This window comes from Pan troglodytes, chromosome 1 (assembly GCF_028858775.2).
Source record: "Pan troglodytes isolate AG18354 chromosome 1, NHGRI_mPanTro3-v2.0_pri, whole genome shotgun sequence".
NCBI classification, from domain to species: Eukaryota; Metazoa; Chordata; class Mammalia; order Primates; family Hominidae; genus Pan; species Pan troglodytes.
The window spans coordinates 230,057,634-230,081,707 of record NC_072398.2 but is presented as its reverse complement, the minus strand read 5'-3'; the positions used below and the strand labels follow the sequence as shown (position 1 = coordinate 230,081,707).

The 24,074-nt window shown below is 53.5% G+C and overlaps 1 protein-coding gene across 2 annotated transcripts in view; it reads right to left on the bottom strand.

The window, feature by feature from the left end:
- CFAP74 (cilia and flagella associated protein 74) overlaps nucleotides 1–24,074 on the bottom strand; it is an 88,853-nt gene that overhangs the window by 9,757 nt on the left and 55,022 nt on the right. For both annotated transcript variants that reach the window (XM_024355833.3, XM_024355834.3), the window contains exons 19-26: nucleotides 20,379–20,443; nucleotides 19,705–19,827; nucleotides 17,758–17,879; nucleotides 15,531–15,659; nucleotides 13,820–13,907; nucleotides 13,098–13,271; nucleotides 12,363–12,496; nucleotides 756–1,032 (exon numbers count right to left, since the gene is read on the bottom strand). In XM_024355833.3, coding sequence (XP_024211601.2) covers nucleotides 756–1,032; nucleotides 12,363–12,496; nucleotides 13,098–13,271; nucleotides 13,820–13,907; nucleotides 15,531–15,659; nucleotides 17,758–17,879; nucleotides 19,705–19,827; nucleotides 20,379–20,443 — 1,112 coding nt within the window. The remainder of the gene's footprint in view (nucleotides 1–755; nucleotides 1,033–12,362; nucleotides 12,497–13,097; nucleotides 13,272–13,819; nucleotides 13,908–15,530; nucleotides 15,660–17,757; nucleotides 17,880–19,704; nucleotides 19,828–20,378; nucleotides 20,444–24,074) is intronic.

The window sequence follows — 24,074 nt, the reverse complement described above, 5'->3', positions numbered from 1 at the left end:
AGGGTAGGGAGGGAGAGGAGAGGGGAGGGAGGGGAGGAGGGGAGAGGGTAGGGAGGGAGGGAGAGGAGGGGAGAGGGGAGGGGAGGGAGGGAGTGAGGGTAGGGGAGGGAGGAAGCGAGGGGAGAGAGTAGGGGAGGGAGAGGAGAGCTGCATCTGCAGTAATGTGTGTGGGGGTGAGAACCATCACCGAGTGGCTTTTGCTAAGTTGAATGAAATGCATTTTGAATCACTGCATTCATTGAAATCCCATGTGAGCCAACTGTCCCTCACATGCCCTTCCTCACTTAGGCCTTCGGCAGCCCTCAGGGTCACCTGAAGGCCCTGCCAGACCCAGAGCTTTTTGCTCTGCAGGAAAGGTAGAGTGCTGGGTGGGAGTGGCCGACACCCTCTGCTCCCAGTCGGCCTGCGAGGTCCACAGGTGCAAGGGACTACACAGCCTTCCCCAGTCTCAACCTGGGAGCCCTGGATGGGTTCCGGCCAGGCCAGCAGCCTGGGGAGCTCCTGCCTCTTGGGGTCAGGCTGGACCAAGGGCACTGTGACCCCCCCCGATGGGGGTGGCCTTGGGCCCCCATGCACATTGGCCATGGAGCCTTCCTCGGCCCTGCTCGTGTCTGAGGAGGGTCAGGTTCACTCCCGCCCCTGTTCTCTGGGTTGAAACCCTGTGGTTAAGGGTGGGCAGAGCCAGACACCCCGGGGGTAAATGCAGGTGGCGTGGAGCTCCTGCTTCCCAGCCTGCGTGTGGGGCCCACACCCACCTTTCCTGGCCACACGGTCCCCACTGAGGGCGAGATGGTGATAGGCGAGTCTGGGGGCAGCAGGAACTCAAAAGACGTGGGCCCCATGGGAGAGGCGTCCTCTGAGCCAATGCGGGGCTTGGAGTGGTTCCGCGAACTCATGCTCAGGTGAGAGTTGATGACGTACACTGTAGCCACGGAGGTGTCGTATAGGGCCGTGGCGGCAAACTTGATCTGGTAGTGGGACAGCTCCAGGGGTGGGTGGACGCCTACAGCCCGGCAAGACAGCTTGAAGCACCTGCAAGCAGCAGCATGGGAGGCCCTCAGTCGTGCAGGGCATCCGTGTCCCTCTGCGGCAGGTGCAGGGGCCGCTGGCTAGAGGACAAGCCCCAGGTGAGGCTCACAGGGACATGCACGTTCCTGCTGCCCAGGGGGTCACTGCGCCGCTGACAAGTTTCGAAAATACAGCGTATCCTTGTGCACATTTGAGGTGGGTGGCTAAAAATTTTAAACCGTATTTATTCATTTATAAATAGAGATGGAGTCTCGCTCTGTTGCCCTAGGCTGGAGTGCAGTGGCACTACGACAGCTCACTGTAGCCTCGAACTCCTGGTTCAAGGGGTTCTCCTGCCTCAGCCTCCCGAGTAGCTGGGACTACAGATGCGTGCCACTGTGTCCTGGGTAGCTAAAAATTTAATCACAAGTTTAGATAGTTGCAAAGGAAGTTGCAAAGGAAATTTCTAGCTTATTTTGTTAAATATTTATTGACGTTTTAAAAACGGATCTTTTTCTCTAAATGGAAGCACAGGTGTCTACGAGGCCTATTATGAGCAAGTTGATTCCTGCCACCATCTATTAAAAAGAGGCCGGGACCTGGTTATTTTAACCATTGGAAACTTCACATTTCATATTTTCCTCAAATGCCTATTTCCACTGTATTTTCCCCATTGATTTTTGTCCTAATTGTATATATTTTATGCTGTAAAGGACAATACTCCTATCACATTTGTCGGTAACAGAAAGTGTTCATTCATATGTTGTAATATTCAAATGCGTATTTTTATGTCCTGTGACCACAGGCTCTAAATGCTTTAAAAAATTCTTTAAAAAGGCTGGCATGGTGGCTCACACCTGTAATCCCAGCACTTTGGGAGGCCGAGGAGGGCGGATCACGAGGTCAGGAGATCGAGACCATCCTGGCTAACACGGTGAAACCCCGTCTCTACTAAAAATACAAAAAAATTAGCCAGGCGTGGTGGTGGGCACCTGTAGTCCCAGCTACTTTGGAGGCTGAGGCAGGAGAATGGCGTGAATCCTGGAGACGGAGCTTGCAGTGAGCTGAGATCGCACCACTGCACTCTAGCCTGGGTGACAGAGCAAGACCCCATCTCAATTAAAAAAAAAAAAAAGCTCGGGCACAGTGGCTCACGCCTGTAATCCCAACGCTTTAGGAGTCTGAGGCGGGTGGATCACGAGGTCAGGAGATCAAGACCATCCTGGCTAACATGGTGAAACCCCGTCGCTACTAAAAATACAAAAAAATTAGCTGGGTGTGGTGGTGGGCGCCTGTAGTCCCAGCTATTTGGGAGGCTGAGGCAGGAGAATGGCGTGAACCCAGGAGGCGGAGCTTGCAGCGAGCCGAGATTGTGCCACTGCACTCCAGCCTGGGTGACAGAGCAAAGACTCTGTCTCTGTCTCAAAAAAAAAAAAAAAAAAATTCTTAAAAAAATTGGCTGGGCACGGTGACTCACGCCTATAATCCCAGCACTTTGGGAGACCGAGGCGGGTGGATTACCTGAGGTCAGGAGTTCAAGACCAGCCTGGCCAACACGGTGAAACCCAATCTCTACTGAAAAAAATGCAAAAATTAGCTGGGCGTGGTGGCCGGTGCCTGTAATCCCAGCTACTTGGGAGGCCGAGGCAGGAGAATTGCTTGAACCTAGGAGGTAGAGGTTGCAGTGAGCCGAGATCGCCCCACTGCACTCCAGTCTGGGTGACAGAGTGAGACTCTCGTCTCAAAAAAAAAAAAAAAAAAAAAAACTTAGAAAAATGTAGGCCGGGCGCGGTGGCTCACGCCTGTAATCCCAGCACTTTGGGAGGCTGAGGCGGGCAGATCACGAGGTCAGGAGATCGAGACCATCCTGGCTAACATGGTGAAACCCCGTCTCTACTAAAAATACACAAAAATTAGCCAGGCGTGGTGGTGGGCACCTGTAGTCCCAGCTATTTGGGAGGCTGAGGCAGGAGAATGGCGTGAACCCAGGAGGCGGAGCTTGCAGTGAGCCGAGATCACACCACCGCACTCCAGCCTGGGTGATAGAGCGAGACTCTGTCTCAAAAAAAAAAAAAAGAAAAGAAAAATGTAGTGATGGGGTGTTGCCCAGGCTGGTCTCAAATTCCTGGACTCAAGTGATCCTCCTGTTTCAGCCTCCCAAAGTGCTGGGATTACAGCCGTGGCACCCAGCACTCACTAAAATTATTTTTGAGTGGAGATATTATTGATTATTATTAGTAGTCAATTTTTTTCTTTCTTTTTTTCTTTTTTTTTTGAGACAGGATCTCACTCTGTTGCCCAGGCTGGAGAGCAGTGGCATGATCTCAGCTCACTGCAACCTCCGCCTCCCGGGTTCAATGATTCTCCTGCCTCAGCCTCCCAAGTAGCTGGGACTACAGGCACCCACCACCACACCTGGCTAATTTTTTGTATTTTTAGTAGCGATGGTGTTTCACTGCGTTAGCCAGGATGGTCTCGATCTCCTGACCTCGTGATCTGCCCACCTCGGCCTCCTCAGGTGTTGGGATTACAGGTGTGAGACACTGTGCCCGACCTTTTTTTTTTTTGAGATGGGGTCTTGCTCTGTCACCCAGGCTGGAGTGCAGTGGCGCGATCTCGGCTCACTGCAAGCTCCATCTCCAGGGTTCACGCCATTCTCCTGCCTCAGCCTCCCGAGTAGCTGGGACTATAGGCGCCTGCCACCATGCCCGGCTAATTTTTTTGTATTTTTAGTAGAGACGGGGTTTCAACGTGTTAGGCAGGATGGTCTTGATCTCCTGACCTCGTGATCTGCCCACCTCGGCCTCCCAAAGTGCTGGGATTACATGCGGGAGCCACCGTGCGTGACCTTTTTTTTTTTTTTTTTTTTTGAGATGGAGTCTCGCTCTGTCGCCCAGGCTTAGTGCAGTGGTGCAATCTCGGCTCACTGCGAGCTCTGCCTCCTGGGTTCAAGCGACTCTCCTGCTTCAGGAGAGTAGCTGGGATTACAGGTGTGCACCACCTTACCTGGCTAATTTTTGCATTTTTAGTAGAGACAGGGTTTCACCATGTTAGCCAGGCTGGTCTCAAACTCCTGACCTCAGGTGATCCGCCCACCTTGGCCTCCCAAAGTGCTGGGATTACAGGCGTGAGCCACCGCTCCCGGCCCAACTATTCAGGTATTTCTATATTTTTCCTGTGTCAGTTGTGTCTTTTGAGGAATTTGTCCATTTCCTCAAAATTGTCAGGTTCCCTGGTGTAAAGCTGTTCATCATGTTCTCTTCTTATCGTTTTGATATTTGTTAGGGTCTGTAGTGATGTTCCCTTTCGCTCCTGATGTTGATGGTTTGTGTTTCTCTTTTTATCCTGATTGGTCTTGCTGGGGGTAATGAATTTTATTAAATTGTACAAGAAAGACTTTTAGTTTGTTGTTTTTCTCTGTTGAATATTGCATTTCTATTTTGTTGACTTCCACTTTTACCTTCATTATGTCTTTTCTTCTACTCTCTTTGGGTTTAATTTCCTGTGTTCTTTTCCTAATTCTTGAAAAGGAAGCTTAGATGGTTGATTTTCACACCCTCTTTTCTAATATCTGCGTTTAGAACTAGAAGCTTCCCACGAGGTGCTGCTCTGACAGCCCGCAGGCCTCAAACCTGATGGGTCCAACATGGAGCCTTTGGTGGTGCCCATGAGGATCAGTCACAAAAATACCCAGGCTGAGGGGAGACAAGCAAAATCCAGACCAGCAGCGGGGGTCTGAGGCCACTGGCATGAGGTCCCGGTCTGCATGGGGCTCTCCTAGTTTCAGCACTCAAAGTCCTGCGGCCTGAGAAGCCCCTCAGTACTGGGTACAGCAGCATGGTGGTCACCCTACATCTGTGCAAGTGTAGAAGTGTGTGTATGTGTGAGTGTTAGGGTATAGGTACACACGTGTGTACGTGTGTTAGGCTGTAGGTACACAGGTGTATACGTGGGTGTTAGGTTGTAGGTACACAGGTGTATACGTGGGTGTTAGGTTGTAGGTACACACATGTGTACATGTTAGGTTGTAGGTACACAGGTGTGTACGTGTGTTAGGTTGTAGGTACACACGTGTGTACATGTTAGGTTGTAGGTACACATGTGTGTATGTATTAGGTTATAGGTACACAGGTGTGTACGTGTGTTAGGTTGTAGGTACACAGGTGTATACGTGGGTTAGGTTGTAGGTACACAGGTGTATACGTGGGTGTTAGGTTGTAGGTACACACGTGTGTACGTGGGTGTTGTTATAGGTACACGTGTGTACGTGGGTGTTAGGTTGTAGGTACACATGTGTATGTGTGTGTGTTACGTTGTAGGTACACAGGTGTGTACGTGGGTGTTAGGCTGTAGGTACACAGGTGTGTATGTGGGTGTTAGGCTGTAGGTACACACGTGTGTACGTGGGTGTTAGGTTGTAGGTACACATGTGTGTACGTGGGTGTTAGGTTGTAGGTACACGTGTGTACGTGGGTGTTAGGTTGTAGGTACACACATGTGTACGTGGGTGTTAGGTTGTAGGTACGTGTGTATGTGGCTGTTAGGTTGTAGGTACATATGTGTGTACGTGGGTGTTAGGTTGTAGGTACACACGTGTGTACGTGGGTGTTAGGTTGTAGGTACACACGTGTGTATGTGTGTGTTAGGTTATAGGTACACATGTGTGTATGTGAATTATGTTGTCGGTACACGTGTACGTGGGTGTTAGGCTGTGGGTACACGTGTGTACGTGGGTGTTAGGTTGTAGGTACACACGTGTGTACGTGGGTGTTAGGTCGTAGGTACACAGGTGTGTAGGTGGGTGTTAGGTTGTGGGTACACACGTGTACGTGAGTGTTGTAGGTACACACTTGTGTACGTGGGTGTTAGGCTGTAAGTACACACGTGTGTACGTGGGTGTTAGGTTGTAGGTACACAGGTGTATACGTGGGTGTTAGGTTGTAGGTACACAGGTGTGTACGTGGGTGTTAGGTGGTAGGTACACGTGTGTATGTGGGTGTTAGGTTATAGGTACACACGTCTGTACATGTGGGTGTTAGGTTGTAGGTACACACGTGTGTAGTGGATGTTAGGTTGTAGGTACACACGTGTGTACGTGGGTGTTAAGTTGTAGGTACACAGGTGTGTACGTGGGTGTTAGGTTGTAGGTACACAGGTGTGTACGTGGGTGTTAGGTTGTAGGTACGCACGTGTGTATGTGGGTGTTAGGTTGTAGGTACTCACGTGTGTACGTGGGTGTGTTAGGTTGTAGGTACACACGTGTGTACGTATTAGGTTGTAGGTACACACGTGTGTACGTGTGTTAGGTTGTAGGTACACACGTGTGTACATGTTAGGTTGTAGGTACACAGGTGTGTACGTGTGTGTTGTAGGTACACGTGTGTACGTATTAGGTTGTAGGTACACAGGTGTGTACGTGTGTTAGGTTGTAGGTACACAGGTGTATACGTGGGTTAGGTTGTAGGTACACAGGTGTATACGTGGGTGTTAGGTTGTAGGTACACACGTGTGTACGTGGGTGTTGTTATAGGTACACACGTGTGTACGTGGGTGTTAGGTTGTAGGTACACGTGTGTATGTGTGTGTGTTAGGTTGTAGGTACACAGGTGTGTACGTGGCTGTTAGGCTGTAGGTACACAGGTGTGTACGTGGGTGTTAGGCTGTAGGTACACACGTGTGTACGTGGGTGTTAGGTTGTAGGTACACACGTGTGTACATGGGTGTTAGGTTGTAGGTACACGTGTGTACGTGGGTGTTAGGTTGTAGGTACACACGTGTACGTGGGTGTTAGGTTGTAGGTACGTGTGTCTGTGGGTGTTAGGTTGTAGGTACATACGTGTGTACGTGGGTGTTAGGTTGTAGGTACACACGTGTGTACGTGGGTGTTAGGTTGTAGGTACACGTGTGTACGTGTGTGTTAGGTTATAGGTACACACGTGTGTATGTGTGTTATGTTGTGGGTACACGTGTACGTGGGTGTTAGGCTGTGGGTACACGTGTGTATGTGGGTGTTAGGTTGTAGGTACACACGTGTGTACGTGGGTGTTAGGTTGTAGGTACACAGGTGTGTACGTGGGTGTTAGGTTGTAGGTACGCACGTGTGTACGTGGGTGTTAGGTTGTAGGTACACAGGTGTGTACGTGGGTGTTCGGTTGTAGGTATACACGTGTGTACGTGGGTGTTAGGTTGTAGGTACACACGTGTGTACGTGGGTGTTACGTTGTAAGTACACAGGTGTGCATGCTAGGTTGTAGGTACACACGTGTGTACGTGTGTTAGGTTGTAGGTACACACGTGTGTACGTGGGTGTTAGGTTGTAGATACGCACGTGTGTACGTGGGTGTTAGGTTGTAGGTACACACGTGTGTACGTGGGTGTGTTAGGTTGTAGGTACGTGTGTACATAGGTTGTAGGTACACACGTGTGTATGTGTGTTAGGTTGTAGGTACACAGGTGTGTATGTGGGTGTTAGGTTGTAGGTACACAGGTGTGTGTGCGCTAGGTTGTAGGTACACATGTGTGTACGTGGGTTAGGTTGTGGGTACACACGTGTGTACCTGTTAGGTTGTAGGTACACAGGTGTGTACGTGGGTGTTAGGTTTTAGGTACACAGGTGTGTACGTGGGTGTTAGGTTGTAGGTACACAGGTGTGTACGTGGGTGTTAGGTTGTAGGTACACAGGTGTGTGTGCGCTAGGTTGTAGGTACACACGTGTGTACGTGTTAGGTTGTAGGTACACAGGTGTGTACGTGGGTGTTAGGTTGTAGGTACACAGGTGTGTACGTGGGTGTTAGGTTGTAGGTACACACGTGTGTACGTGGGTGTTAGGTTGTAGGTACACACGTGTGTACGTGGGTGTGTTAGGTTGTAGGTACACACGTGTGTACGTATTAGGTTGTAGGTACACACGTGTGTACGTGTTAGGTTGTAGGTACACAGGTGTGTACGTGGGTGTTAGGTTGTAGGTACACAGGTGTGTGCGCACTAGGTTGTAGGTACACACGTGTGTACATGGGTTATGTTGTGGGTACACACGTGTGTACCTGTGTTAGGTTGTAGGTACACAGATGTATACGTGGGTGTTAGGTTGTAGGTACACAGGTGTACGTGGGTGTTAGGTTGTAGGTACACACGTGTGTACGTGGGTGTTAGGTTGTAGGTACACAGGTGTGTGCGTGCTAGGTTGTAGGTACACACGTGTGTACGTGTGTTAGGTTGTAGGTACACACGTGTGTACGTGGGTGTTAGGGTGTAGGTACACAGGTGTGTGCGTGCTAGGTTGTAGGTACACACGTGTGTACCTGTGTTAGGTTGTAGGTACACAGGTGTGTACGTGGGTGTTGGGTTGTAGGTACACACGTGTACGTGGGTGTTGGGTTGTAGGTACACACGTGTGTACGTGGGTGTTAGGTTGTAGGTACGTGTGTACGTGGGTGTTAGGTTGTAGGTACACACGTGTGTACGTGGGTGTGTTAGGTTGTAGGTACACATGTGTGTACATATTAGGTTGTAGGTACACACGTGTGTACGTGTGTTAGGTTGTAGGTACACAGGTGTTTACGTGGGTGTTAGGTTGTAGGTACACGTGTGTGCGCACTAGGTTGTAGGTACACACGTGTGTACCTGTTAGGTTGTAGGTACACACGTGTGTACGTGTGTTAGGTTGTAGGTACACAGGTGTGTACGTGGGTGTTAGGTTGTAGGTACACACGTGTGTAGGTGGGTTAGGTTGTAGGTACACACGTGTGTACCTGTGTTAGGTTGTAGGTACACACGTGTGTACCTGTTAGGTTGTAGGTACACAGGTGTGTACGTGGGTGTTAGGTTGTAGGTACACACGTGTGTACGTGTTAGGTTGTAGGTACACAGGTGTGTGCGCACTAGGTTGTAGGTACACACGTGTGTATGTGGGTGTGTTAGGTTGTAGGTACACAGGTGTGTACGTGGGTGTTGAGTTGTAGGTACACAGGTGTGTACGTGGGTGTTAGGTTGTAGGTACACAGGTGTGTGCGCACTAGGTTGTAGGTACACACGTGTGTACGTGGGTTAGGTTGTAGGTACACACGTGTGTACCTGTGTTAGGTTGTAGGTACACACGTGTGTACGTGTGTTAGGTTGTAGGTACACACGTGTGTACGTGTGTTAGGTTGTAGGTACACACGTGTGTATGTGTGTTAGGTTGTAGGTACACACGTGTGTACCTGTGTTAGGTTGTAGGTACACACGTGTGTACGTGTGTGTGTTAGCTTATAGGCACACGGGTGTGTAATGAAAGTGTGACCCCTGGCATTCCTGACAGTGACGGGCTCTGGGGAGGGAGGGAAAAGAAAGCCAATTCCGACTTGAGGGAGAATGTTTGTTTCCGTAACAACAAAGAGAAATCAGAGGCAAGTAGGATAAAAGTCTAAGATCTGTATTTTGGGTGGAGGGTACATGACGTTGGCTGAGTTTGTGGGTTATCTGAAAATGGAAGGGAAGAAGAGAGCAGAGGACGCAGAGCTAAGAAAGTTGGGACCTTTTTTTTTTCAGCACTACACACACACACACACACACACACACACACACACACGAACTGCAGGGGGCTCTGGAGCCATGGAGTTAGAAAAGCTCGCTGAGAGGCCAGGTGTAGTGGCTCATGCCTGTAATCCCAGCACTTTGGGAGGCTGAGGCGGGCAGATCACCTGAGGTCAGGAGTTTGAAACCAGCCTGACCAACGTGGAGAAACCCTGTCACTACTAAAAATACAAAATTATCTGGGCGTGGTGGCGCATGCCTGTAATCCCAGCTACTCAGGAGGCTGAGGCAGGAGAATCGCTTGAACCTGGGAGGCAGAGGTTGTGGTGAGCCGAGACTGCGTCATTGCACTCCAGCCTGGGCAACAAGAGCGATGCTCCGTCTCAAAAAAACAAAAGAAAAGAAAAGAAAAGCTCTCTGATCTGAGGCCGGGTGCGGTGGCTCACATCTGTAATCCCAGCACTTTGGGAGGCTGAGGCGGGTGGACCACAAGGTCAAGAGATCGAGACCATCCTGTCTAACATGGTGAAACCCTGTCTCTACTAAAAATACAAAAATTAGCTGGGCGTGGTGGTGCACACGTATAGTCCCAGCTACTCGGGAGGCTGAGGCAGGAGAATTGCTTGAACCCGGGAAGCGAAGGTTGCAGTGAGCCGAGATCATGCCACTGCACTCCAGCCTGGCGAGAGAGCGAGAGTCCATCTCAAGAAAAATAAGAAAAAAAAAAAAAAAGAAAAAATAAAAGCTCTCCGAACTGGGCTCCCTTCTGAGAGTGAGGAGGAGAGCAGGGCACAGTGGCTCACGCCTGTCAGCCCAGGACGTTGAGAGGCTGAAGCGGGAGGATCGCTTGAGGCTATGAATTCAAGACCAGCTTGGGCAACATAGTGAGACCCCATCTCTAGAAAAAATATAAAAGTTAGCCAGGCATGGTGGCGTGTTCCTGTAGTCCTAGCCACACTCAGGAGGCTGAGGTGGGAGGATCACTTGAACCCGGGAGGTGGAGGCTGCAGTGAGCCGTGATTGCACCCCTTGCATTCAAGCCTGGGTGACAGAGCAAGACCCTGTCTCAAAAAAAAAATTAAAATGTAAAAGTTCAGAAACAAATCATTGCACTTGAAAATGAGCAGTAGAAAATGGTCGAATCACAGGTGACATTGTTATGAGACGAGAGAGAATGAGGAGTGGAATTTGTGTAAACGGCGAAGCAAACTGGGAAGCGTGTTAGGAAGGAATCAAAGGCAGCAGCCTAAGGACTCCACGTGTGCCTCAGAGAGTTCAGAAAGTGATACAGGGTTGGAAACTGCAACATGGCCGTGATTACGGATGGAACGTGCAAAGCACTGGGCACCAAAGGCGGCTGAGGGAGAGGCGACAGGGCATTAATGCGCCCTGGGGAAGGAGCCAGCGTGGCTTTTGAAGTGGTCTGGCTGCCTGACTAGCCCAGAGGTGCTGCTGCCCATGAACCCACAACACAGAACAGAGGAACATGTGAACTGACACCACGGGACAGCATCGCACCTGTGGCAATTCCACAGGACAAACGCACCTGGCATCTTCAATAAATACATTTCAAGGACCACAGAGATGGAGGGAAGCCCCAGTGGCCCAGGTCGGTAGGACCCAAATGTGGGCGATTGTTTGATGAAGGCACAGAGGAATTCAGGGCAGAATGGAATCTTCTCAACAACGAGGCTGGAATAATTGGAAGCCTCTGCAAAAAAATGAACCTCAACTCGGCTCACATCGGAAACAAAAGCGATCAAAACGGACCACAGACCCGGCTGTGACTGCCCCCCAGGGTCTTGGCCTCTGCCCCAGAACACATCCCTGGAGACTGACGGTCCCAGCAGCAACAAAAACCCACGCAGGACCACCAGCCACCACCTGGGGTCCAGTTTCATCTCTCCCTCTCCACCACTTCCTTATCCCGCCCTCAGGCTCAGGGAGGTGCAGAGACTGGCTGGTCGCACAAGACCTCAGAGCACGCAGGGATTTACACCAGGTCCACCTCTGGACACAGGTCCACCCACCTGTGTCCAGAGGGGTGCCCTGCACAGCATGCGTGTATACACATACGCACGCACACAGTCTCACATAAACGCACTCATACACATGTACACACATGCACTCACTCATGGTCGCACACTCAAGCACTCACACATACAAGCACTCACAGTCACATGCTCACACATACAAGCACTCAACCTTACACATCCACATACATGCACTCATTCAGTCACATGCTCACACATACATGCACTCACTCAACCTTACACACCCACATACATGCACCCACACTCAACCTTACACACCCACATACATGCACTCACACACAAGGCACTCACACACACATGCTCACTCACGTGCAAGCTCACACACCCACATACGTGTACTCACATAGGCACTCACCCCCCCATACACTCACATACCTGCACTCACACTCCCGCAGGCTCACACAGTCTCACATTGACAAACATGCACTCACACACACCCCCATATACACTCACACCTGCTCCTACAGTGATACGTCTGTATGCGCACACATGTTCACACACACACACAGGCACACTCGCCTGTCCTCACACACATGCTCATATACATACACACCCACGACACACACACACACCTCTGAGCGGGCCCAGAACTCAAGGCTGCCTGGGTCCCAGGCCTGTCTGCACCCAGGTTTGAGGTTCCTGCTGGCCGGCAGTGCTGCCCAGCCCAGCCCTGTGGTCAGCCAGGCAGGTGGGGTCAGGGGCAGGGATGTGGTGGAGCTGGGAAGGGGGGCCCCTCCTGAGCCGGCACTCCAGGCCCCCTGCGTCCCCTCTCCCTGGCAGGCTCACCGGTTGATCTCAGACTTGCAGGTCAGTTGGAATCTGTGTTCCTTGGCCTCGGTGGGCTGGAAGATCACACAGAACTGCAGCGTTTCCAGGGGCAGGATCGTCCCAAACCCATCGTTGGGCTGGACGTCCACAAACTGGAAATGGAAGAGTGCTCTGAGGGCGTGTCACGGGGAGACCACGTGGACACACGTGCGGCAGGGCCGTGAGTGTGAGAGATGAGTGTGATCGTGTGTGAGCGAATGTGAGGGTGAGAGTGTCGCTGTGAACGAGTGTGTGTCAGCAAGTGTGTGAGTGTGAGTGCATGTGTATGAGTGCATGAGCAATTGTGAGCATGTGCATGTGTGTGCACGCGTATGTGTGTGTGTGTGCTGGGGGGAGAGAGAGGGAGGATGGCGGTGTTGGCAGCGGGGCAGCCCAGGGAAAGGTGAGGGGTGCCCAGGCTTGGGCCTCTTCCCAGCTACCTTGTGTGGCCCCAGCAGGGGAAAGTCTCAGAAGGAAGAGCGGGGAGAGGGATCTGGAGCGCAGGAGGTGCACAGGACCGAGGCAGAAGTTGGGCTGCACGCCCAGGGCTGGTGTGCAGGGTGGGGAGGCCCAGGCGTGGAGGGGTGCAGCTGAGAGGCGGAAGTTGGGCCACACGCCCACGCGTGGGGGACCCTGGAGCAGTGGCCGCTGCATCCTGTCCCCAGGACTTCCCAGCCTCGCCCCTCTTACCCCAGGCCTGGCTGCAGGAGGTACCTTGGGAAGCCTGACGAACCCGAACTCCTGGGGCAGGAGCGAGTGGTTGTGGAGGCTGATTTCCGTCCTGATGGCCTCATAGATGGTGCAGTAGCCAAAATCCACCTCCGAGGGACTGAGCTCCAGGTCCGAGGTGGTGACAATGGCATGCACGGTGAATCCCACTGGCTTGTTCTGAGACATAAAGGGCACAGGCGCCCTTGCAGCCACTCGGAGACTTACCAAGTGCTCCCCAAACTCTGAGGCGCAACCACTGCTGCTGCCTTGTGGCCATGGCCCACCGTTTCCAGGACACGACGAGGCCGTCTCTTCATAAAACCCACTTCCCTGTGACTGCTCCCTGACATGGGGGGAGGAGCTGCGGGTGGGTGGCAGCTGAGAGTCCGCTGCAGGTGGAGTGGGGTGCATGTGTCTCTGTGTGCGGCACACGTGGGCGCATAGACGTGTGCAGCTGAGTGTGTGGGGCACCCCTCATGTGTGCACATGCAGGTGCAGGTGCCTGGGACACAGCCCTGCTGGCCTGGATGGGCCTCGGAGGCCTCTCTCTGGCCCATGAGCACCCTCCCAGCAGGCAAGCCCCTCTGGCTGCTAGACGCCTCCTGGAAGGCAAGTGAGGATGAGCCCTTTTGGGGGCCCTCGCCCGGGTGCTGGGCCTGGCCTTCCAGGAAAGCCCCTGCTCCCCAGGAGCGCCCAGCATCCCTGGGAAGTGCCCCAACACAGACCTGGTCGGCAACCCATATGGTCATCGGGGCCTCCAGGACTCGGGTCTCCTTGTCAAAATACCTCCCCGCGTCCTCCGGGAGGGAGTGTCTGAAAGGGGCAGACGAGGCGAATGTGCTTTCCTCTTTCCATTTTGTGAAATGACAATAAGACCCACTGTCACTGGTGCTTCTACATCCCGTGAGAGCTACAGCGTCTCTGAAACATCAGCGCTGGGAGACGCATCGCGCCGCCCTCCTGCTCTCGCACAGAACCGGCGAGCACGTGGCCCCTGTGGCCCCGTGAGGGCTCTGGCGTGTCTAAGTAGCCAGTCACTCCCGGGAGCAACACAAGTGACTGTGGCTCAAAAGCTGTGTTTAAATAAACAGGAATAAATTCAATAGTCATGTTTCAAATTAATATGGAGTTTGCATCGTAAAGGAATCCTAAAAAGCCCTTTAAAAATGCATTTTCACTTTAATCAGAGTTTGATCTCTGATTACATAAGTTAACGTTGTTAAAGAAATATCAGGAAAAGGGCCGGGCGTGGTGGCTCACGCCTGTAATCTCAGCACTTTGGGAGGCTGAGGCGGGCGGATCACGAGGTCAGGAGATGGAGACCATCCTGCCTAACACGGTGAAACCCCATCTCTACTAAAAAATACAAAAAATTAGCCAGGTGTGATGGCAGGCACCTGTAGTCCCAGCTACTCGGGAGGCTGAGGCAGGAGAATGGCGTGAACCCGGGAGGCAGAGCTTGCAGTGAGCCGAGATAGTGCCACTGCACTCCAGCCTGGGCGACAGAGCGAGACTCTGTCTCAAAAAAGAAAGAAAGAAAGAAAGAAATATCAGGAGAAGTAAAATAAGAAAGAAAAACATCAGCCTCCCTGTGACAGGCGGCCGGCGGGGGCAAGTCCAGGAAGCAGCCGATTTTAAGCTCAGCTCCGCCCTGTTCCCCTCGTAGTCCCACCAGGCCCGTGCCTGCTGCACCCACCTCCCCTACCAAGCTCCACTGAGCATCATTTGTCTGGACCTCGGTCCCGGCCCGGATGCTGAGGGCAGCTCTGGGGGGCTGGGATCGGACACAGGACGTCCAGTCTCCAAAGCACAACAAATGTTCAAGCGCAGAAATCAAAGTTCACCTGGCAAAAGCAGAGACCAGGGGATGCAGCCAGCAGGCCTGGGAAGAGCCTTGGATTGGACGAGGGACGGCTGGGTGACAGGGACACCCTCAAGACACAGGTAAAGGAGCAAATGTCAGGTGTGCACTGAGCTTGAAACAGAACCCCAGGGAGTTACTGGGAAAGGGATGAAGACAGGGAAGACAGTGGGGGAGTGCACGGACCGCAGGGTACCCGTAGCAAGCCAGAGCCTTATCCTGGGCCACCTTATCCGGCAGGTAGCAGACTCTCAGTGGCCATGAGAGCCACCGGCCATGCATGGGAGACACGCAGCCTCCCAGCCTTTTCAACAACGAGGCTGGAATAATTGGAAACCTCTGTACAAAAAAATGAACTTCAACTCGGCTCACATCTTAAACAAAAGCAACCAAAACGGACCACAGACCCGGCTGTGACTGCCCCCCAGCGTCATGGCCTCTGCCCCAGAACACATCCCTGGAGGCTGATGATCCCGGCAGCAATGAGAACAGAGGAGTGGCCAGTGGCGAGGAGCGCCTCGGAGCCCACAACCTCCCACGTCCTCCTGTCCCGGCCTTGGCGTCCTGGCACCTACCGCGGCAGGAACTTGAGCTGCACGGAGTAGGACGACTGTGCCTGGATGTAGCCTGTCTCGGGCAGGAGCTCCAGGTGGGCCCTCAGCTCCTTGCACACCTCGAACTTCAGGCGCAGGGCAGCTTTCGACCTGTGGGCGTGTCGCAGGGCACTGGGTCAGGTGCCACAGTCGTGATTCTGTGTGTGCTCAATGCCTGGAGTTATTAAAACATTTCTAGCACCCAAGCCCCCGACAGGTGCTCAGAGCCCACCCACTCCAAGCCATGCACGTGCACCTCGACAATCGGAGTCCTCAAAGCCCTGCTTTGTAAGGGCTGTTTTTTCTGAAATGAAATCTGATGAAGAATTCTTAAAAATAACCACATCGAAACGGAAGCGCGGTCCTAATGGGCTCTCGGGAACCAGATGCTTTCCGGGAAGAGCACCTGCCAGGCAGCCCCTGGGTGCGGGGCCCTGGAGGGGACATGAGGGGTGGAACCCCTCCCTCCAGGGCTCTGCCCGCCTCCTGCCCAGGGCGTCCCCACATCCTGCAGCTCAAGCACAGGGCACATGGGGGGCCTGGGACAGCCACAGGCCTCGGTGATGACAGCAGCCTCCAACCCAAGACGAGCCTGAGAGAGCCAAGGTACCCACCAGTCACCTGGGAGGCCCTGCGTCTGTCCGGTCCCTACCTCCGGCTCCCTTAAGCCAACGGCCTCCTCAGGACCACCTGGAGCCTCCCTGTTCCCACAGTGAAGCCTCCCTCCCCTCCCCGTCTTTGAGCGTCTGCTAAACAGTGGTGTGGCCACCCCGCCACAGCTGCCCCGGGCAATCCACGAGGGGGGACCCAGAGGGTGTGGCAGTGAGAAATCTCCTCCCTCCTGTGCTTCCATGCCACAGTCACCCATGCTGTGGCAGCCTCATCTCCGTCCAACACAGACCTGCCTCTGACCTCTGACCACTACCCAGAGGCCACCCCCAGTGCGTCTGGGCACGCCAGCCTCTGCACCCCTACTGCTGGGCCCCATGGGAGGCGGGCGCCCGGGTGCTCAGAGACTGCGCCCTCCCCGTCAGGCAGACGCTGCTCTGCCTTCCGGTTCCCTTATGGGGCCAGAGTCTATACAAACGAGCACACGGCTACACTGAGGTACACACAACCACAGCCGGAGACCATCCACAGAGCTGGGCCCCACTCAGCCCTCAATGCCCGACAGACACGCCCAGGCCCTTTCTGTCAAGTTTCCAAGGCCACTGAGAGGCTGTAGTAGGACGGATGCCGGAGGCGAGCAGACTCCAGCGCAGACACGCCAACACACGCAGCTGGCTCCCGGGTCACCGCAGGCTGCACATTCCCGGCCCATGCCGGGCCCACAGGAGTCCGACAGCAGGAGGGCAGGCGCCGCGGGAGCTGTTCCTACCCAGGTCACCGGGGAGAGGTGGCTGTGCCTGGGGCCGGTGCCCGGGGCCTCTGTGTCCGCACACCCTGCTCCTTGGTGCTGGTGGCACAAGGGCTCCGTCATGGAAACCCCGCAGGCCCAGCCTCGCCGTCCCTCTGCGCTTTGCCACCGGCGTGGCTGTTCAGGGCAGGCTGCTTGCTCTGATGTCTGGAGCCCTTGCCAAACCCTGCAAGTGGAGGCTTCCTCCTCCAGGCTCACGCTGCCTGTGTCCACGAGGGGCTGAGGACTCTGGCCAGGCCCAGGCGGGCAGTGCGTTTCCTGTGGCTGCTGAAAGGATTTGCCCCAAGCTTAGGGGCCCCACAACACAGAGGCACATTCATTCTCTCCACGTCCTGGAGGTCAGAAGCCAAGACGGAGCTAAGGCCGAGGTGCGGGCAGGGCCGTGCCCTTGTGGCTCTACGGGACAGGTTTCTCCTCTCCTTTCACAGCCTCTAGAAGCTGCAGTGTCCCCGGGCTCGGGGCCCTTCCTCCATCTTGGAAGCCGACAGTGCAGTGTCTTCAAATCGGCCTGACTCTGACCCTCCTGCCTCCCTGTGACGCCTCCCGTGATGACACTGGCGCCTCCCAGATGATCCTGGATCACCCCCCACCAAGGTCCCTCTCCCCAACCACGTCTGCTAAGCCCCCTCCTTGCCACACAGGATGCCGTTCAGGGCCTGGACAGCAGCCGTGGCAGCCCCAGGTGCCATGTCCCCGCTGGCCACTGGGGGGCTCACCGCGTGTGCACAGGCAGGCAGCGGCTCACCCCGTGTGCGTGGGTCACCCCGTGTGCGTGGACAGGAGGGGGCTCACCGCGTGTGCACGAGCACAGAGTCCTGGTAGAGCCGGTCATACATGCAGATCTTCAGGTCCACGCTGGGCTTCGGCACCCAGACTGGCACGTCGATGGCCACGCCCACGACCCTGAAATGCAGCTGCATATGGACACAGGAGCTCAGCAACAGGAGTTCCTTGGGCCCAGCAGGCAATGTTGGTGAGCACTGACACCGCTCCCAGGAGGAACGTTTCATGGGCTTGAGTTTTCTAACTCTTTGGGATGGCTGTGGCACTTTTCATATCATATCATTTAAAATGTTCGTTTTTTTTTGAGACGGAGTCTCGCTCTGTCGCCCAGGCTGGAGTGCAATGGTGTGATCTCGGCTCACTGCAACCTCTGCCTCCCGCGTTCAAGCCATTCTCCTGCCTCGGCCTCCCAAGTAGCTGGGGTTACAGGCGCCCGCCACCATGCCAGGCTAATTTTTGTATTTTTAGTAGAGATGGGGTTTTGCCACGTTGGCCAGGATGGTCTTGAACTCCTGACCTCAGGGATCCACCCACCTCGGCCTCCCAAAGTGCAGGGATTACAGGCGTGAGCCACTGCGCCCGGCCAAATATTCTTTTTATTTTCTAAATGTTCAACTACTACTAGAACGGAATACTGGATCACCAAGTACCTACCAGTCAGCTTCATACTCATTAACATTTAGGTGTTTAAAAAAACCTTTCTATGGGCGAGCACAGTGGCTCACACTTGTAATTCCAGCACTTTGGAGGCCCAGGTGGGAGGATGCTTGAGCCCAGGAGTTTGAGACCAGCCTAGGCAGCGTGGTGAGACCCCCGTCTCTACAAAAAATACAAAACTTAGCCAGGCATGGTGGTGTGTGCCTGTGGTCCCAGCTACATGGGAGGCTGAGGTGGGAGAATCGCTTGAACCCGGGAGGCAGAGGTTGCAGTGAGCCAAGACAGTGAGATCTGCTTCTCCCCAAGCACTGACTCCTGGGGCCTCAGGAGGTTAGAGAGTATGAGTGAGGTTTTGGGAGGGCCAGCAAGCCCCGGGCTGGGGAAGTGCAGCAGCCCAGCACGAAGCCGCCTAGGCAGTGGTACTGTCCTGGTGCTGTGAGGTGAGCCGAGGACTCTGAACACTGTCGAGGATGCCAGGAGCCTCAACCTGGGACAGGCAACCGCCCCAGCCCATGCGGGTGCATAGGGGGTGCAGAGAAATGTTTAAACGTAGAAAGTTGTCACTTGGGGCTGGGCACGGTGGCTCACTCCTGTAATCCCAGCACTTTGGGAGGCTGAGGCGGGCGGATCACTTGAGGTCAGGAGTTCGAGACCAGCCTGGCCAACACAGTGAAACCCCATCTCTACGAAAAATACAAAAGTTAGCCGGGTGTGGTGGCACGCACCTGTAATCCCAGCTACTCGAGAGGTTGAGGCAGGAGGATCACTTGAGCCCAGGGGTTAGAGGCTGAAGTGAGCTGTGGTCCTGCCACTGCATTCCAGCCTGGGTGACAGAACGAGACCCTAACTCAAAAAAAAAAGAAAAAAGAACAAAGGCTCTGCGTGTGTGCATGTGAGTGGGGGCTCTGTGTATGTGCGTTTGTGCATGTGCGTGAGGGCTCTGCATGTGTGCATGTGGACGTGTCTGTTGGGGCTCTGCGTGTGTGCATGTGTGTGGGACTGCGTGTGTGTGCGTGTACGTGTGGGCTCTGCGTGTGTGCATGCATGCATGTGTATACATGCATGTTTTGCATGGGCATGCGTGTATGTGCTCACAGCATGCCTGCCTGTGTATGCCAGTGTGCGTGTGTGCACACTCGTGTGCGTGCGTGTTGTAAACTGTGGTGCCAACCATCCGTGCCACCAACTGGCCATCCCTGTGTGGGCAAATGGCGACCTTGTGGCCAAGGGCAGCTGCTGCATGAGGCTGTGGAGGCAGGGGCCAGGGTGTGTGCGTGGCGTGGCAGCAGGAATACTCACCGTGGGGCACTGGGGGTTCTTAAACGTGACTTTGAACCTGGCTTGGACGTCGCCTGGGACGACTGGAGTGAAGATGATGGGCACCTTGATGGAGCTGAAGGGGCCAATTTCCCCTTCTGTTACCTGCACAGGAAGAGATGCCATGGGGTCTGCCAGGCTTCATGGCTTTTAAGATCCCTTCCCAACCCTCACAATGGCATGTTGCTGCAAGGATGGAAGGTGGCGGGACCCGTGTCCCTGGGTGGCCACTTGGCCACAGATGTCCTGGGCCTGGCCCAGCCCTTGGAGGACTTACTGTCGTGGGATCCCAGCCAGTGGAGTTGGGGGCAGCCTGAACTCTCCTCCACATCCTCCCCCTGCTCATGAGCTCACGGCCGTGTCCCAGCCAGGGAGGCCGCGGCCAGCATCCACCCCAAGTTTCACCCAGTGCCCCACACCCGGGAAACAATCTGTGGCTTGGGTCCTGCACAGCCGGAGGCGGTGGCCCCATGCCAGCTGAGATGACAAGAGGCCTGGAGGCTGCAAGTCCCTGGTGGACAAAGTCTGGCTTGTCTCTGGTCAAACGCAAGGGCCACCTGGCGGCGAGGGCCAGTGGGTTGGGGTGCAGCTGGGGCTGGGGGAAGGTGGGCGGTGTCTTGATCGTGGCAGCTATTTTAGGGCCTGAGCTGGCTGACCTCCCCCAGCGTGATCTCCGTCTGCTCTTCGCTGGGAGGTATCACTGTGGTTAATCTCTCTGGTTCTGGAAGAGAAGGGGGATCCAGAGGTGAGGGTTGGCAGGGTGGAGGCAGTGTGGCCCAGGCCCCCTTGGGACGTGGTCACCACCTCCAAACCCATATCCTGGGCTCTGTCCTTTCTGAACATAGTGGAGCCATCCGTGTGGCCCCTTGGGGGACCCAGGCCCAGAGAGGGTGCAGCCAGTCCCCACCGTGCCCGGAGGGCTTTGGAAGCCCTTTCCCAAAGACCCCCATTTTCTCACGACCTGTCGGCCCAGGGCGAGGGTATTAGAGGCTGGAGTGGGAAGGATAACTAAGTCCAGAAAATTCTAAAACAGTGTCATCTTTTGGGGATGTTTCTTCTCTTACCATCATATCTGGTAACCTAACTTCCCATAGCTGTAGCGTACTGTTCCCTACGGGTACCTGCTACTGGCGTGTTTGAGTCATCACTTCCCTGTGGCAGGCTCCTGGTTTCCATCTGCCACTGGGTTCTGGGGGCACCAGCCGGCAGTTGGTCAGCAGCAAGGCCCCGGGTAGCAGAGCTGTTTCCTTGCAAGTCTGAGCAGGACTTTTTGTTGACTTTGCACCTGAACAGAGGCAATCTGAGAGGCCACGCGCAGGTTGGTGTTCTCCTTTGGCCTCTGTCGTGCTGCCCGGTCGGGTCAGAGCAGCTGGGCCGCCAGCCAGGCCAGGTCACTGTGGGGAGCCCCCACGGGCTTGCCAGAGCCTGCCCCGGGCTCAGCGTCTGGACGGCAGAGCTCTTCAGGAGCCAGGTGGCGACTTTGGAGCACCATGCACATCATTTCTGGGGTCTGGAGTTGTAAAGGCCGCAGGGACCCCTGTTCTTTTTTTTTTTTTTTTCTTTTAGACGGAGTCTTGGTCTGTCATCCAGGCTGGAGTACAATGGTGTGATCTTGACTCACTGCAACTTCTGCCTCCCGGGTTCAAGTAATTCTCCTGCCTCAGCCTTCCGAGTAGCTGGGATTACATGCACCTGCCATCATGCCTGGCTAATTTTTGTATTTTTAGTAGAGACGGGGTTTCACCATATTGGCCAGACTGGTCTCGAACTCCTGACCTTGTGATCTGCCCGCCTTGGCCTCCCAAAGTGCTGGGATTACAGGCGTGAGCCACTGTGCCCGGCCAAGGGTCCCCGGTTCTGAAAGTGGAAGGGGTGCGGCTGCCTCAGGAGTCACCACGGCAACAAGAACCTGGACCTGAGCCCAGGTGGTCAGATTCTGGGGCCAGCAGCTTTTTGGTATTTAGAGACAAGGTCTCACTCTGTTGCCCAGGCTGGAGTGCAGTGGTGCGATCACTGCACCCTGCAGCCTCGGCCTCCTGGTTTCAAGTGACCACAGATGCATGCAGCCATGCTTGGCATATATATATATATATTTATGTGTATATTGGTAGAGACATGGTCTTGTTATATTGCCCAGGCTGATCGCAAACATCTGGGCTTAAGCGATCCTCCTGCGTTGGCCCTCCAAAGTATTGGGATTATAGGCATGAGCTACCATGGCCTGGCCTCCTTATTCTAGTCTTTTCTTTCCTTTCTTCTTCTTTTTTTTTTTTTGGCAGGGTCTCACTCTGTCACCCAGGCTGCAGTGCAGTGGTGTGATCACAGCTCACTGCAGCCTCAACTTCCCAGGCTCAAGCGATCCTCCTGGCTCAGCATCCTGAGTAGCTGGGACTACAGATGCATGTCACCACGCCTGGCTAAATTTTCTTCTTTGTAGATATGGGGTCTCACCATGTAGTACTTTTCAATGTATTAAGCGTCCTTATTTGATATTTGATGTCTGATAATACCCATGTCTGAACCATGCAAGATTGCTGCAATTCCTTCCTTCCTTCCCTTTCCTTCCTTCCTCTTTCCCTCCCTCCCTCCCTCCCTTACTTCCCCTCCCTCCCTCCTTTCTTTCTTTCAACAGAGTCTTGCTCCTTCACCCAGGCTGGAGTGCAATGGCGTGATCTCGGCTCACCACAACCTCTGCCTCCCGGGTTCAAGTGACTCAAGTGCCTCAGCCTCTCAAGTAGCTGAGATTACAGGTGCGTGCCACGACGTCTGGCAAATTTTTTGTATTTTTAGTAGAGATGGGGTTTTGCCATGTTGCCCAGGCTGGTCTTGAACTGCTGACCTCAAGTGATCCGCTTGGCCTCCCAAAGTGCTGGGATTACAGGTGTAAGCCACCGTGCCCGGTCAACTGCAGTACTTTCTGTTGTTTCTGTGTGAGTGATTTTTTTCTATTTTTTTTTTTTTAAGGAATAAGTTGCATATAGTAAAATGGACTCTTCTTAGTGGAACTTTCTGTAAGTTTTGACAGATGCATGTGGTTGTACACTCATCACAGCAATCAAGACGCTGAATGGCCCCACCGTGCCCACGTCGCCCATGCCCCTTTCTAGTCAACCCCTTCCCCTGCCCCAGCAACCAGTGATCTATTTTGTCTCTACAGTTTTGCCTTTTTTTAGCCAAAATATTCTTTTTCTAGAATGTCACAAAAATGGAGTCACAGAGCTTACAGTCTTTTGCGTCTGAGTTCTTTCCCTTAGCATGATGCATTTGAGACTGGTCCACGGCACTGCCTCTATCAAAGGTTCATGTCTGTTTGCTGCTCGGCAGTGCTGTGTGGCAGGGACCCCACGGTTTCTCTATCCACTCCCCACGCATGGGACATTAGAGTTGTTGGTTTTTGCCAATTGCAAATAAGCTCTCTACAAACATTCACATACAGGTTTTTGCGGGAATTTAAGTTTTAGCTTCTCTTGGTGGATACCTAGGAGTGGCCTTGGTGGGTGTCTGGCTTTGCTGCTGAGCATTTCGCTGGTGGCCATGCCATTCTGCATCCCCAGGGGCAGCATTAGAATTCCAGCTGCTCCTCACCGGCACTTGCTATTGTTAAACTTGTTGTTCTTTGTTTATAATTTAGCTGTTCTTATAGGTGTGTAGTGTTGTCCCATTGTGGTTTTAATTTACATTTTCTTCATCTCATGTTTAATGATGTTGAGCGTCTTTTCACGTGCGAATTTCTCATCCACGTATCTTCTCTGGTGAAGCATCTGTTCAGTCTTTTGCCCATTTTTTTTTTTTTTTTTTGAGATGGAGTTTCATTCACTCTCATTGCCCAGGCTGGAGTGCAATGGTGCAGTCTCAGCTCACTGCAAACTCTGCCTCCCAAGTTCAAGCGATTCTCCTGCCTCAGCCTCCCGAGTAGCTGGGATTACAGGTGTCTGCCGCCATGCCCAGCTAAGTTTTGTATTTTTAGTAGAGACGGGGTTTTGCCATGTTGGCCAGGCTGGTCTCAAACTCCTGACCTCAGGTGATCTGCTCACCTCGGCCTCCCAAAGTGCTGGGATTACAGGTGTGAGCCACCGCGCCTAGGCTTTTGCCCATTTTTTGACTGGGTTATTTTCCAATTGAGATTTGAAAATTACATATTTTGGACACAAATTTTTTATCGGATTTGTGATTTGCTAATGCTTTCCGCCAGTCTGTGGCTTATCTCTGCAGTCTCTTAACAGCGTCTTTCAAAAAGCAGATGTTCTTGGTTTTGGCGAAGTCCAGTTTACAATTTTTAAACCAGGGGCCATAGTTTCAATGTCATGTCTAAGAAAAACCTTTGCCTCACCTAGGGCCACACATTCTCTCCT